The 15480-nt window shown below is 41.7% G+C and overlaps 1 protein-coding gene across 1 annotated transcript in view; it reads right to left on the minus strand.

Moving 5' to 3' along the window:
* Positions 1–15480, minus strand: part of TRPC7 (transient receptor potential cation channel subfamily C member 7) — a 145948-nt gene that overhangs the window by 93470 nt on the left and 36998 nt on the right. Inside the window, 3 exon segments of the mRNA XM_027606215.2 lie at positions 2560–2657; positions 2660–2693; positions 2695–2742. Coding sequence (XP_027462016.2) covers positions 2560–2657; positions 2660–2693; positions 2695–2742 — 180 coding nt within the window.

Here is a 15480-nt window from a genome sequence, read left to right on the forward strand (position 1 = left end):
CACCCACTTCATTTAGATCTGTGTGTTTCATAGCTCATATAGGCTGATTCTACATTAGAGTTGCCCAAAGACTTTTACGTGGAAAATGAGTTTCATCAATCTTCTGTGAAAAAGAGTTCTGTGGTCAAATGATACATATTGTACGCTTTTTCTTTTAATTGGAGTAGCAATGCATATTAAAGCTCTGTAATGTCTTTAAGCAAAGAAATCTGTTTGACTCTACTTAATTCAAGATCTCCAGATTTATTTGAACAAAACACCATTTTTTAAGGTCTTACTTAGTAGCGGCCCATGAAACTGCCAAGAACAACTAGTTTGCTTTAATTACTGAATTAATGGTTTGATTTGATACCATGTGGGCAGAGACTTAGGAATTTTTTATGGTTCTATATTGTAGCCTTAAAGCTATTGTATGTATCAGGTGTAAAGGCAGTGTATTATAAATAGGCTTGCATGCTAGTCATTTCATAACTCAATGACCCAGGGTTAGATTGTGCCCATGGAAGAATGCTAAAGTTCAAAATTAAAAATGAAATCTAATTATAATATTAATACATCTTTTTAATATTAGGTGTTTTCACTACAATTCATGATAGAATAAATGTCAAGGAAAACTCTGTCTGTCTGCTGTTACATAATGATATACATGGTTTGAGAGAATTTACCCATTGGAGGTCTTTAAAATGAGCAAGGCTGACTTTTTAAGCAGGTTGTTTATCATCTTCCCACCTATGGATTGCTGCAGACACTTGACATTCATGAGGGATATTTCCTAAGACCTTTATGACTCTCCTAATTGGCAAATACCACTAAATAATTTCCCTCATAGAACCTTTTGTGTCCCGAACCATCATGTTCATGGAGTACTTTACTTTCTCTTCTCATTCATCACCAGGGCTGTTTTGTACTTAGTAGTTGACAACAAGAGGGAACACGTAGCTATGAGGTGGTGGCCAGACTTCTGGACTAGCTGACTGATCTACCCTCACTGACAGTGTTGCTAAGAGGTTTAGATTTGTTTCAGAAAAATGTTGAATGCTTGCATTTTATGGGCCATTAGAATTGCTCGTGAATGGCCGAAACTGCAAATATAAATGTGTAGATGCCAAGCATCTCCTGTTGTTTGGGTTTTCAAAGACATCTTCACCTCCACGCTGTGCTCCTTCCCTGTGCTGGGAGGCAGGAGGGTATCCCGGCTTTGGGAAGGAAGGAAATACTTGTGGCTCTGGAAACTCAAGCTCATCTTTACCACTGCTAAACAGTCTCCATAGCAGGGTTTGTGTGAACTCCAAGGCCATGGGTATCTCAGCAGCTTCTGGGTTAGAATGCTGTACTTTGATGAAAAGCCTCATTGAGCTCTTGGGGTTGGTGAAAAAATGAGAGTTTTCCTGAGCCAAGAAAATAGGGTTGTACTTGAAGCTATAGCCTGTTCCCTCTCTTTTCATAGCCATGTGCTTTTGAATGGTAATCAGAGGCCCCATTTCCTATGATTTGTCCACTTTGCCTTTGGGACCCAGAGTCTTCAGACAAAGCTATTTTTCTTAGATTTTTTTATTATTATTAAAAGTAAGAGGGCAGGAAGATTTTTTCAAACTTGGAAGCTCTCACTAGATGAATTCCATAAATACATGTGGTTTGTTGAAGGATGGTTCCCTCCACACAAATTGAGAAAAGTATGAGGAGAAGTGCCCAGAGGTCAGTTTGGGGGCATTGAAAATATCCCCAGTATTGACCCTGTGAAATAGCTGGAAAAAAATAAAAAGCCTTAAAGGCTAATCACCCATTTTGCCTACGTGCAAAGCACAGTGATGTTGAAACACATGGATCTTTGGAGCTCTGCAGTTTTCATAAGGTGGATGCCATCATCTAATGTAAGGGCAGATTCTAAAGAATCCAGAATATATCCAAAGTGGAAACATAATTGACTTTTGCTGCTTAGGACTTCAGTCTGACCAGCCACTGTGGGCCTGAGGGCTACTGGGTGCCTGTGGCCATTAAAGACACCTTGAGGTTGACTGAGGAGGTGGGACGAGCCTACTCCTGTGACAAGTCTCCTTGAGCTTCCTACTGAGTACTTGCATAAGACTTTGGAGTGAAATTCCTCTAAGGCTCCCAGACCCATGGATCCCACAAAGCCTCCACACTAAAACATTTTCTACACAAGTCCCCAGGCACACAGAGCTCAATCAGTGCTATTGACAGACCGGAGTGATGTGTTTCTCGAGAAAACTGGGGAATTGGCCTCCTCACTGATGTTAGGTCACGTTGTCCCTGCCAGTTGTTTGGAGGCTGAAAAGCTCCTTTTTTGTTTTCCAGCCTGAAAGCCTGTTCCTGGAATTACAGTCATGCTACCTTTCCCTTGGTGGGCTGGGGAGTGAAGGGAAGGGTTCGCTGAGGAGCTCTGAGCAATCCTGCAAGTCTGGCCATTCTTTGTCTAGAGAGTAGTCAGGTGATTGGTGTTTTCATGTCACCTTGTAGGAACGTAAAATAAGCATGAGCCCAAAATCGAGGCCAGCCGCCCTGCAAGGCAAGAAGGCCTGGAGAGGTGGGGAAGCTTACCTTCTTGACTTCATATTTATCGGCGAGTTTGATCCGGCTCAGACTTGGACGGTGGTGGTCGGACCAGACTTGGAAGTTCACATCACCATTTAAAATCGCTCCACCTCTTCCGTGTCTCGGCATAGGTCCAGCACCGCCCACCACAAAATCCTTGCATTGCATAGATAACTTCCTGTAATCGTTCTAACAGAATAAAGAGAAATCAGGGGTGAGTCACAGGAGGCCCACAGATCGGCTTGCCCAGCACAGCAGCGTGGATCAGTGGACTGTCCACCAAGTGTGTGCTTACGGAGAGCATTGGATAACCCAGGGCTGCACTGTGTCCAGAAGGCACAGCAACCTAGAGGGCCTCTTCTAGGGATTGGTCAGGGTGGGCTCTGCAGGCTACCTGCATCTGAGTCACCATGGGTGCATGCTAGAGCTGCAGATTCCCGGGGCCTCTCACAGACTGACTGAGTCAGAATTCCTGCGGAGGACGCCCAGGATTTGTCCTTTCACCTTGTTCTCTAAGTGATTCTGATGGCCGCTGACACCCATCCTGGATCTTTCAAAGCAGCAATTCTTTGTGCCCAGTTCTGGGAGAGGGGGTGATAAAGAACTGAACTTTGGAGACTGGAAATAACCCTTCACTCATTTGCTACCCACGTAGAGTGGTAACTTTTCTATACAGGAAGTTTACTGGAAAGATATGGCTGATAGGCTAAAACTGGAAAAAAAAATGTACACAGGTGTGCTTTCTTTTTAGGTGCTGGAAAATCTGCTTGTAAGTGATAAATTATAAAAATCAAATGTAATTTAAATCTAACAGGATCCTTTCTACCACACATCCTTATGTATGGCAAATTTTGGCTCCTTAAATTTCTTGCCTGTTGAATAAACATTTTTAGACCTTGACCTTTGTTTTTGTTTCGTTTGTTTGTTTTTTTTTTTTTTAAAGAGTTGCCTCTGGAGTCCTGTGTTCTCTTCCCTAGGCATACCTTTCAGAATTATCTTTGAGAGGCTGCAGTCCTTTCCGAGTGACATGCCAGCTTCCCTCTCCCCCAAGCAGATTGCTTTCAGTTCCAGACAGTGATCCAAAATGACAAAAAAATGTTTCGGGTCACCCTCATACACTACTCCCCCAAAATATCTTCCTCTAGAGGTTTCCTTGTTCGTTTCTTAGTTTGAAACAAGTTCTATTCTGAAAGGACACGAGAGCCAAATGTCACTTGTAATGTTAATCAATGTACAACAGCCTTCAGATGGTAAATAGTGGTTGGTAAATAGGAATGCAGGTTTGCTTTTCCAGAATTTGGATCCTGAGTAAATAGGTGGGAGCCTCGCAAACTGTAGAAGCTTGGCCATTTTTCTGAATTAGTGATTCATGTCTCCTTCCAGGCACTACTGCATCAAAATGTCACTGTGTATTAGAGAAAGAGGACGGTAAGTGTTTGTTTGCTGGGAAGAGGATCAAGAAAATGTTTTCTGACAAGAGTGGCCACCCTTCATTTTCATATATAATTTAAGGAGAAGAAGGGAAATTCTGGGTAAGAAGATGACTATTCAGCTCAGGCAGACTGTCATGGAGAAAAAATTCAGTGAAGATACTTGGAGTCTTCTAGGTTTTGACACAGGATGGGTGGTGAGATGAAGAGCTGTATTCTGTGCTCCTCCATCCTTAACACCCCTCCCTTCCTCCTTCCTCCCTTGTTCCTTCTCTCCCCCATTGTTGAGGGCCTGCTATGTACTTAGGCAGTGAAAATTGGCAATGAAAAGGGCAACTGTGGTCTCTGAGTAGTGTGGGGGTAGAGGCTAGGGATCCACTGTCCTGGATTGCATACAGTAATGCTAGGTAAAGCTGCTCACAGCATATTCCAGATACGATATTCTGAGAGCCCTGATTGAACCAGGGGTGGAAAACTCAAGGGACTGGGCTCAGCAAATGGGACCTGTTCAACTCTGGCAGTCCTGCTGCTGCAACCCAGGTGTCCTAAGCCTCTGGCCCCCACTCCATCGCCTTTCTTGTCTCTGTGTTGAGAGAAGGAGTCTCTGAATATTGTTGCCTGTTCTTGGTAAGACAGACACTTCCCTGTTAGTTAGACATGACCTCATCCCTTGGTAGAAACTCCCGTCTAGAACTGAGTGCATGGATAGATAGAGAAAAGAAGCGGGAAGGGCCTGACCCAGTCCGTGGCCCAAGGTCCCCATCCTAGGACATCAGATTGTACTGCCCTAGAGCCTCGGCACATTTCTGGCTCAGCACAGTTCAGAACACAAGATACCATCCTGAGATTTTAGCTTCCCCTGGGCTCTTTCAGCTAGCTTGGCCATAAAAAGGGGGGCCCACCAGACAGAGCAGCCAAAGCATGTAGTTTGCTTTTGCCTTCTGCATTAGACACTGAGGCTGGGAGGCAACAAACCTGGTGTCTGCAGATAGCTGGAAGAGTCAGAGAGAACCGGGGCCTGCCGGGAAGACAGATGACATGGATAAGGACAGCTGCAGGTGGTGGGCGTGGTCATGGCCAGGCCCAGGCTTACCAGAGAGGACCCCAGGTGAATGTCTCTAGGGAATTAGGAGGATTGTGACTTATTGGGTCAACCCTGAGCTTGGTAAGCCTTCTGGGTCATACTCTCCCAACTTCAGTTAGAGGTAGATGAGACACACACCCAGGAGTTCACAAGTGCCCTTTTAAAAAAAATTTAATTTTCCAGTCCCAGTGGGTGACAGATGTTCTGCCTGCAACATCTCCCTTAATCCTTATAAAAATCTCATGATGGAAGGACTGTCAGCATTTCCCACTTAAAAATGAGGAAACTGAGACCCAGAGAGAGAAGCAGACAGGCTGAATCCACTTTTCCTTCTATCTGTAACTTACTCATCTCTGGATCACTCTTGGCTTCCCTGAAGATTTCAGCCCCTGTCTCACTGCCACTCTCCCAACATCGCTGTTGTTATTCGTGGGGGTTTCGATATCCAGGAACATGACCCTCCCGTTACTCTGCCCTCTCATTTCCTTGACAGTGTCTTTCTTAGTGACCTCCTCAACTCTTAGCCACTCATTCTCTTACTTACTCGTCATAACCACAGCTCCTTCGTGACCCCACCTTCAACTCTCCCCACTCTGACCACCGCCTTTTATATGTTGAGCTCACTCCCTCCGGGACCCCAATCCCAGCAATCCTTTGATTCTACCAGAGCTACAAGGCTTTGAATATACCTCCCTTTCACCGGTTTTTGTGCCCTTTAAGGGGCCTGTCTCCCTCTTTGCAGTGCTTATCCTTCACGGCAATTGTTAAAATCGTCCCTATACATATCATCAACTCTCTTGTCCTCCTCTTATTCATCCTTCTTACTGGACAGAAGCCTGAGCTTAGTTGAGTCTAACTCTCCACTGCCCTGTTCCTGCCTCTGCATAGTAGATGTGGCTGCACAACACACAACCACGCTGATCAGGCATGCTATCAACTACCTCCGACCTCGGGTACCCTCCCTCTCTCCCAACAAGTATTGCATACCTTCTCCTCTCTTCGGTCTTCTGACACCTCCCCTTCCTCCTGACTCTCACATGAGGACCTTGTCTCCCATTTTGCTTGGACAATAGGAGTCATCAGAAGAGAAGCACCACATGCTGACATGCTCACATATTCTACCTTCATGCTTCTGCACTCATGGACTACTCCCTCTTTTGGCTGTGGATGAAGTTGCTCTTGCTCCCATCTAAGGCCGTCTCCTCCACTTTGGTGCCGGATAGCAGCCCCTGATGGCCTACGCAAGCACAGGGCTCCTGGGAAACCTTCCTTTCTTCTCCTGCCTTGTCAGTTTCTCCCTTTCCCTACTGGCTCAGTATAAAACATGCTGCTATTCTCTCATCTTGAAAAGGAATTTCTCTTGACCCCACTTTCCTCTCCAATTACAACTACAATTTTCTGTTCCATTTTATAGCAAAGCTCCTCAGTTGAGTTGTCTACACTCATTGTTTCCAGTTACCCTCCAGGCATTCTTTCTTATTCCATTCACTAAGACTTTCACACCCACATCCACTTTCTCCACTGAGATTGTCTTATCAGGGTCACAAGTGACTTTTATGTTCCCAAATCCAGTGGTTGCTTCTCAATCCTCATACTACATGACCTTTCAAGAGCTTTGACATAGATGATTACTTCCTCCTCTCTGGTACACATTTTTCATTTGGCTTCCAGCCTAATATGCTCTTTTGTGTATTTTTCCTTCCTGAATGACTACTTTTTAATTCTTTCTGAATTTATTCTCTTCTCCTTGATAATCTTAATTTTGGAATGCCCCAAAGATGTGTCCTGTCCTCTGAATTCTCCTTTTATCTATTTATACTCATTGCCTTAGTGATCTTATGTAAGAGCATTAGATCCCTTCCATATGCTGATGACTCCAAAAGTTATGTTTGGCACATCCTTCTCCTGAACTTGACTCATATATCCACTTGCCAAGTTGATATTTCCACTTGGATGCTAAGTTGTCACTTCAAACTTAACAAGACTAACTCTGGATGTAGTCTTCTCCATCTTACATAGTTTCCCCCACCCTTCACTTGCTTAGGACAAAAATAAAAATCTGTCGTAATTTGCTATAGTGTATTCTCCATATATCAGTTGGAGGGATACTTAGAAAAAGTAGTCAGATCATGGCACCGCCCTGTTCAAACCCGCCAACAGTGTCCATCCACTCAAAGTGGAGTCGTTATGTCATCCTACAAAGACATGCATTTCTAGCCCCTCCGTTCTCCTCCTGATTTTATTTCCTATGGTTCTCTCCTTCCCTTAGTCTACTCCAGCCACTCTCACTTAATTGCTCTTCTCCCAGTACATTCAGCATGGACAAGACCTTTGTACTGGCTATTTTCTTTGCTTGGAATGCTCTTTCTCCAGGATCTCAATGACTAACTTCCACAACTCATTCAAGTCTTTGCTCACACGTCACTTTCCTCAGAAGCCTTCCTTGACTGTCTTTTTAAAAAATTGTAGCCCTTCTCAATTTGCCATCACCCTATCGTACTTCTTTTTCCTTCATAGTACTCTTTATGACCATATGACATCACATACTATATATTTTATCTATTTATTGTCCCTGTCCTCTCTTGGAATGTAAGTTTCTCGAGGGTAGGAAACATTGCTGTTTTATTCACAAATAGAGTCTAGAACATATTTTGAAACATGATAGACGCTCCATGAATGTTGAGCCAATCAGAGCAGTTTACTTGTCTAAGATAACATAGCTACCTAAGTGGTTGAGCCAAGATTCAAAACAGGTAGATCTGACCCAGTGCTGCAGTCTTTCCTCTCACTGTGTTGCCTCTTTGAGCAGGATATTCCCTTCTCCTTAGCACACCATGGAAACCAGAGGCTTAATTGGGGCTGACTCTCACCTAAGTTGGGGAAATAAAGGGTGGGCTGATATACGGAAGTTTGAACACCTAACAGATTCTCTAGGATAGTAAGTGAGTATACAGGTTTTCAAGTCAGGAGGACCTACAGGGTATTATTCTAAGTGAAATAAGTCAGACAAAGACAAATCCCATATGATTTCACTCATATGTGGAATTTAAGAAACAGATGAACCTAGGGGTAGGGAAGGAAAAATAGACCAAGATAAAAACAGAGAGGGAGGCAAACGGTAAGAAACTCTTAACTCTAGGAAACAAACTGACGGTTGCTGGAGGGCAGGGAAGGGGGGATGGGATAACTGGGTGACGGGCATGAAAGAGGGCACTTGATGTAATGAGCACTGGTGTTATATGCAACTGATGAATCACTGAATTCTACCTCTGAAACTAATAATACACTATTGGTTAACTAAATTGAGTTTAAATAAAAATTGAAAAGAAAAATAAAATCAGGAGGACCTGGAGTTTGAACTTCTATTTTACTACTTTTAGTTGTGGGAAATGGAACAAACCATTCACCTCTTCTGCATCTCAGTTTTTAATCTGTAATAATATACACATCATATAATCATTGGGAGAAACAATACCAAACAATGTAAAATGCTTAGTGTAGTTAACAATAAATGACACCAATAACAAAATAAGTCAACACCTAAATAAATAAAAATTTATACTAAAGCCTACAAATGGCAACTTAATCTTTTATAGTTGACACGAAATGTTACATTAGCTTCAAGTGTACAACATAGTGATTCAACTATGGTTAGGCAATTTTTTTATTGTTACCACTTATTTGACCATCGATTTCAAACCCTTGACCTCTTGCTCTTTGTGGTTTTTAATTATTGGAGTGAGAGCAAGACTGGCTCATGGGAAAGAAAACATAAATACGGGAGAAACCCTTGATTTCTTCTCTCTCTCTCCTTCCAGATCTGATTCATATATCAAAAATATACTCTGAATCTGAATTCACTTTTCTTTAGCTCTGGTGATCACACCAGTGCTGTCCTGGTTAACACCTCCAGGCATACTCAGGTTACCATTGTTGAACATGATTAAGTCTGTAATCTTACCAGTTCCCAAATCAATCTGAATGAATTTGTTCTGCTTGATGAGATCAGGGTGTTGGATAGTGTCAGCATCAGACATCACTAGATAGGAGATTCTTGTGTGGCCGCATAGATCTTTCTCATTTTGCACAACTTGCATTTGGTCTCTTCAGGAGTAATCTCATGAACAGTAATACGATTCTTGGTGTCATAGTGAGATGGAGGTTGTCTCCAGTCTTGTCAGTGCTGATGACTTCCATTAACCAACAATGTGGTTTAAATCATTGTGGACCTTGCCATCCATCTCAGTGAACTGCTATATGCAACTCTTCTCTACCTTCTATTAGGGCATACATACTCAAGTCTGTCCTTAAAGGAAGTGAACAAGGGGGAACCATTTTGGCTTGTGGGCACTGGTGAATGGACAGAGAGTAAGCATCCCAAGTCCATTTGTCCAGATTCAGCTCTTTGAAGCTACCTTGTGTGACAGTGGCCTCTTCGGGACCATGAGCTGTGGCTGTGCTGGGCAGGAACCAGGAGGCCCTAGAGTTTTGAGTTTTCCAGAATGTCATATTAAGGGAATCATATATTATGTAACCTTTGAGACTGGCTTCTTTTACTCAGTATGATTCCTTAGAGATTTATCCATGTTGCATGTATCAGTAATTCATTTCTTTCTATTCCACATTCATGCCTGTACGTGTCAGTTTGTTTATTTACATTCGCTCAGGGAAGGACATGTGGGTGCTCCTAGTTTTTGGCAGTTATGAATAATGCTTCTATAAACATTCATGTACAATTCTTGTGTGAGATAAATTTTCAGTTCTTTAAAGGTAAATAGGAGTGGATTGTTGGCTATATGGTAAGTGGTAACGCGGATAAGTTGCTCAGTGTTTGGAATGGATACTATTTTACATTACCACCAATGAATTGTGAGAGTTCCAGCTCATCCATATTCTTACCAGAACTTGGTATGGTCAATTTATTTTCTGTGTAGTGGTATCTCATTTAATTTGTATCCCCTAATGGCTAATGATGTTGAGCATCTTTTTATGAGCATCTTTGTATCTTTTTGGTGAAGTGTCTGTTCATATCTTTTCCATTTTTTAAATTGAGTTTATTTTCTTATTATTGAGTTTTGAGAATTCTTATATATATTCTGGATACAATTCTTTTATAAGAGGGTTTGTAAATATTTTCTCAGGTCTGTGACTTACAGTTTCATTCTTTTACTATCATCTTTCAAAAAGCAGAAATTTTAAATTTATCATTTTTTTCTTTTTTAAGATTTTATTCATTTATTTGACAGAGAGAGACACAGGGAGAGAGGGAACACAAGCAGGGGGAGTGGGAGAGGGAGAAGCAGGCTTCCTGCCGAGCAGGGAGCCGATGTGGGGCTTAATCCCAGGACCCTGGGACCATGACCTGAGCTGAAGGCAGATGCTTAATGACTGAGCACCCAGGTGCCTCCCGTTTTTTTTTTTTTTTCTTTTATGATTATGCTTATGCTTCTGGTGTTAGAGCTAAGGAATCTTTTTTTTTTTTTAAGATTTTATTTATTTATCTGAGAGAGAGCACAAGTTGGGGAGAGGGGCGGAGGGAGAGGGAGAAGCAGACTCCCTGCTGAGCAGGGAGCCTGATGCAGGACTCGAACCCAGGATCCTGGGATCATGACCTGAGCTGAGGGCAGACACTTAAGTGCCTGGGCCACCCAGGTGCCCCAACTAAGCAATCTCTTTTCTTAGACACAGTGTGTTCTCCTCTGTCTTGCTCTAGAAGCTTTATGGTTTAGGTTTTATATTCAGGTCTATGAACTGTTTTGTGTTAACTTTTATATAAGGTGTAAGGTTTAGGTCAAGATTTCTTTTACTGCGCATAGGTATTCACCCTTTCCAGCTTCAACTGTTGAAATATTCTTTCTCCATGGAGTTGCTTTTGCATGCCTGTCAAAAATCATTGATCACATTTGTGTGGGTTTATTTCTATGCTCTCTATTCTCTTTCCTTGACTTTATATCTATTATTTCACTAGTACTTAGTATTTGTATTTTTTGGCTTTATATTGTGGGGAAAATGAGGTATGTTGAGTCCTTCAGGTTCATCATTCTTTTTCAAATTGTTTAAGCTTTTTCTCCTTTCTTTCCTTTTCATATACATGTTTGAGTAAGCTTGTTCATATCTACAAGAAGTTCTGCTGGGAGTTTTACTGGAATTATGTTAAGTCTATAGATCAGTTTGGGGAAAACGGACATCTTAACTATATTGAGTCTTTGAACTATGAACATGTTCTGTTTCTCCATTATTTAGGTCTTCCTTCACTTCTTTCCTTAGTGCCTTATAGCTTTTGACATATAGATTCTACATTTGTTTTATAAGAATTTTATCTAAGTATTTTTTTTTTAGCTATTGGAAATATTTTTTTAAATGTTTAGTTTCTAATTGTTCATTACTGTGTATAGAGATACGATTGATTTTTCTGTGTTGACCTTATGTCCTGTGCCCTGGCTAAACTTACTTACTGGTGCTTTGTAGAGTCTCTGTAATTTTCTACATAGACAAGCATGTTGTCTGTAAATATGGATTGTTTACTCTTGAATGAACACTTAGCTTAGATCCATTTATTAATATGACTAGTAAAATAGTCAATTACATGCTTTTACATTGGTTTAAAGATTTATAAAATATTATCTTTAGAACAAAATGTTGACAACAAAGTTTTGCTGGCTTTCAACCCCAGATTACTGGCTCAGAGGTTTTTTACGTGGTTAATGTATTGAATAGTTTTTACAGTATTCATCCACCATTTATTTCTTGCATTCTCCTCAATGCGGATATTAATAGAGATTCTTTGATTTTCAACTGGTCCAGAATTTCTTCCCTTTCTTTGGGTCCATAATTTTCACAAACACACTTATTACTGAGATGAATCTCAGTCTCTAACACATAATACGCAGAATACAAACCCAAACCATCTAACATGGTATGTTCATACTTGAATTTTTAGGGCTGAAGCGATTGTTTTGGCAATACCATAGTTTCTACTGCACAACAACACAGATGACTACTTTGCTTGACTTTGGTTAAAAATCCCAACTCCAAAACTTTTTCAAAGCTACTGACAAACTTAGAAGAGAGAGAGAGAAGCTTATTACACTGATCAGTCAAAAGTTAAATGAATTTCTCAGACTGATGTTGTGGAGACGCCCACACAGTACAAGATAATTAATACTCATTCCTCAACGGAGACCTTAGACATTAGATGAAAAAGGGTGTGGGCCTCAAATCTACTCCCCCTTCGCCTCCCTTCAGGGACGCAGTTATTGGGCAGGAATGTTCATTGAAGGCTCCAACTGAAATACAGTTGGAGATAAATCACCATTCGTGTGCATGCTGGGAGACTTTCTGCCTTTGATATTTAGGGGGAGTTTGTTTAAGAAATGATTTTAATAGCAGTTTATAATAAAAGTGTTCTAAACATTTTAGTATTTCATTAGTATTTATTTAGTATTTCATTAAGTGGTAACACCCTATAAAGCTGGTGGTAATATTATTCCCAAATAAGAGGGGGACTGAAAATTAACCACTGGATTTAACAACTTGGAGGTCACTGGTCACCTTGATGGGAGCAATTTTGGGGGGAGTAGAGTAGTATTTCCCTAAATACTCATGAAATAATAGATATAAAGCCAAGAAAAGAGAATAGAGAGCATAGAAATAAACCCACACAAATGTGATCAATGATTTTTGACAGCCATGCAAAAGCAACTCCATGGAGAAAATATTTCAACAGATGAAGCTGGAAAGGGTGACTACCTATGCGCAGTAAAAGAAATCTTGACCTTTAATCCTCCTGGTGAGGATTAAAGAGTGTGAAGAGAGAGAATTTGGGCCAACAGTATAGATAGCTCTTTTGAGGAGTTTTATTGCAAAGGAGGGCAGAAAAATGGCAAAGTAGCTGATGTGAGAAGTAGGGTCAAGAGAAGCTTTCTTTTTGCCCCTTCTTTTTCCCTCCCTCCCTTCCTCCCTCTCTCCCTTCCTTCTCCTGATGGGACAAACCATAATATTTTGTATATTATTGGGAACTTTTCAGTAGATAATTATACGGATCATTGTATTTGATATCAGTAGATCATCGTATTAATCCTTAGTTCAATAGCACATAAGATGACAGAAGATGAGATATTCAGATATAAATGAAGGAATAGGTTTAGACAGAATCACATATGGTTTATCTGTCGTAGGAGGGAAGGTCAAGTGTGTGGATAAGCATGCTAGTAGGTAGACATATTGGTCGTGAGAATCTGTAGACATTTTCTTTCTGTTGTTTCACTTTTTTTTCCCAGTGAAATAGGAAGGAAAAACTATCAGCTGAGAAAAAGAATGGCAGGGGGAAGACAATGGAAGTTTGAGGAGAGGAGGTCTGAAATAGGTTTTAGGAAAATTTCAGCGTGAATGGATTCAGGAGATAGGATATAATTGCTGGAGGACAATGAGAGTCCATTTGAGGTTCATGGTCAGAGATTCAAAATGAGGCCAGCTAATGTGGTTGATTTTTTTTCTAACCACATTCACCTCCCTGGGTGCCTGCGTGGAGTAGGTAGAGAATTAGATTTTACGAGGATTGTCTTTTTGCCAAGGAAAACTGTAGATCAGGAGAGGGGCGCAGGAATGGAGGCATGTGTGTGAGAGTGATGATAATGACAGTCCATGGAACTGAGACTGGTTATGAAGAGAGACAGGGCTTCCAGGGGAGAAGGAAAGCTGAAAGGTTAGGAAAACAAGATGCAACTACATGTCATCTACAAGAGACCTGCTTTACATGTGAAGTTGCCAGTGTCTTATAAGACTAACTGTAATCTTCCCATACAATCTTAATGTTCAGTTTTCTCATCCGTCACCTGGGCGGGGGGTTGGATGTGCAGGAGGGAGTGCTAGGGGCAGGAGGTGGCTTTGAAGTCCTGCTCGGCAAAAAGGTACTGAGTGTGACCTGTGTGCCCGGCACCACGCCAAGTGCTTCAGCTTGCCTCACCGAATCCTTAGCGTGTTGTAATGCTTCCTTATGTTACCGCCATCCCCAGGTCACTCCTCAGAACCTGTACTGGATTCCCCGCAAGGCTCCTTCTAGCCCCCACTCTGTCCTCAGACCCCACAGAACTTTCATCTCCAGGTAGCCCCCACTTCACCCTCTGGCAGTAATAGCTCCTCCAGAGCAAACCTCCCCCGAGGTCCCTGCCCTGCCCCCCCCCCACCCGAGATGCATCACCATCTCACTCTTAGAAAAGACAGGCTCCCTAAGGACACACTTCCTTGGTATTTACCCAAGGCAGTTGAAAACTATGTCCACACAAAAAGCTGTACGTGGATGTTTACAGAGGCTTTATTTATAATTGCCAAAATGTAGAAGTATCCATGCTGCCCTTCAGTGGGTGAATGGATAAATAAACAGTGATGCATCCAGACAATGGAATATTATTGAACACTTAAAAGAAATGAGCTATCAAGCCATGAAAAGACATAGAGGAAACTTGATTGCATGTTGCTAAGTGAAAAAAAGCCAATCTGAAAAAGGTACACTGTGTGAGTCCAGATGACATCCTGGGAACCATGACTATGGAGACAGTAAAAAGATCAGTGGTTGTCAGGGATTGGGGGGGTGGGATGGTAGAGAGGGATGAATAGGTATAGCACAGAGGATTTTTAGGGCAGTGAAGCCACTTTACTTTGTCTGATACTGTAATGGTAGATACATGTCATTATACATTGGCCCAAACTCTTAGGACATACAATAGCAAGAGTGACCCCTAATGTAAGATATAGACTTTGGGTGATAATAATGTGTCAGTGTAGGGTCATCATTTGTAACCAGTGTCCCAGTGGGCGATGTTGGTAATGGGGGAATGCTATGCATGTGGGAGGGGGGATATATGGTAACTCTCTATACTGTCTGCTCAATATTACTGGGAACCTAAAACTGCTATTAAAATAAAGTTATGAAAAAAAAAAGAAGACGGACAGCTTACTGAGTTGCCCCCTTCTTTTTCCCTCCCTCCCCTCCTCCCTCTCTCCCTTCCTTCTCCTGATGGGACAAACCATAATATTTTGTATATTATTGGGAACTTTTCAGTAGATAATTATACGGATCATTGTATTTGATATCAGTAGATCATCGTATTAATCCTGTAGTTCAATAGCACATGTGACAGAAGATGAGATATTCAGATATAAATGAAGGAATAGGTTTAGACAGAATCACATATGGTTTATCTATCGTAGGAGGGAAGGTCAAGTGTGTGGATAAGCACACGCGACAGAGTTGGGATGTCAGAGGCAGATGGAGGAGTTTAAATGAGTAGTCAGAGACGGTGAGTATGATGCTGAGACTATGGAGAGTTTGCATTTTTGGTCCTGACAGGTATAGGCTCAGGTAGGCTCATGGTGACTATTGTAAGATGGCTGGCGGAGGTGAGCTCAGGAAAC

Source organism: Zalophus californianus, chromosome 5 (assembly GCF_009762305.2).
Source record: "Zalophus californianus isolate mZalCal1 chromosome 5, mZalCal1.pri.v2, whole genome shotgun sequence".
Taxonomy (NCBI): domain Eukaryota; kingdom Metazoa; phylum Chordata; class Mammalia; order Carnivora; family Otariidae; genus Zalophus; species Zalophus californianus.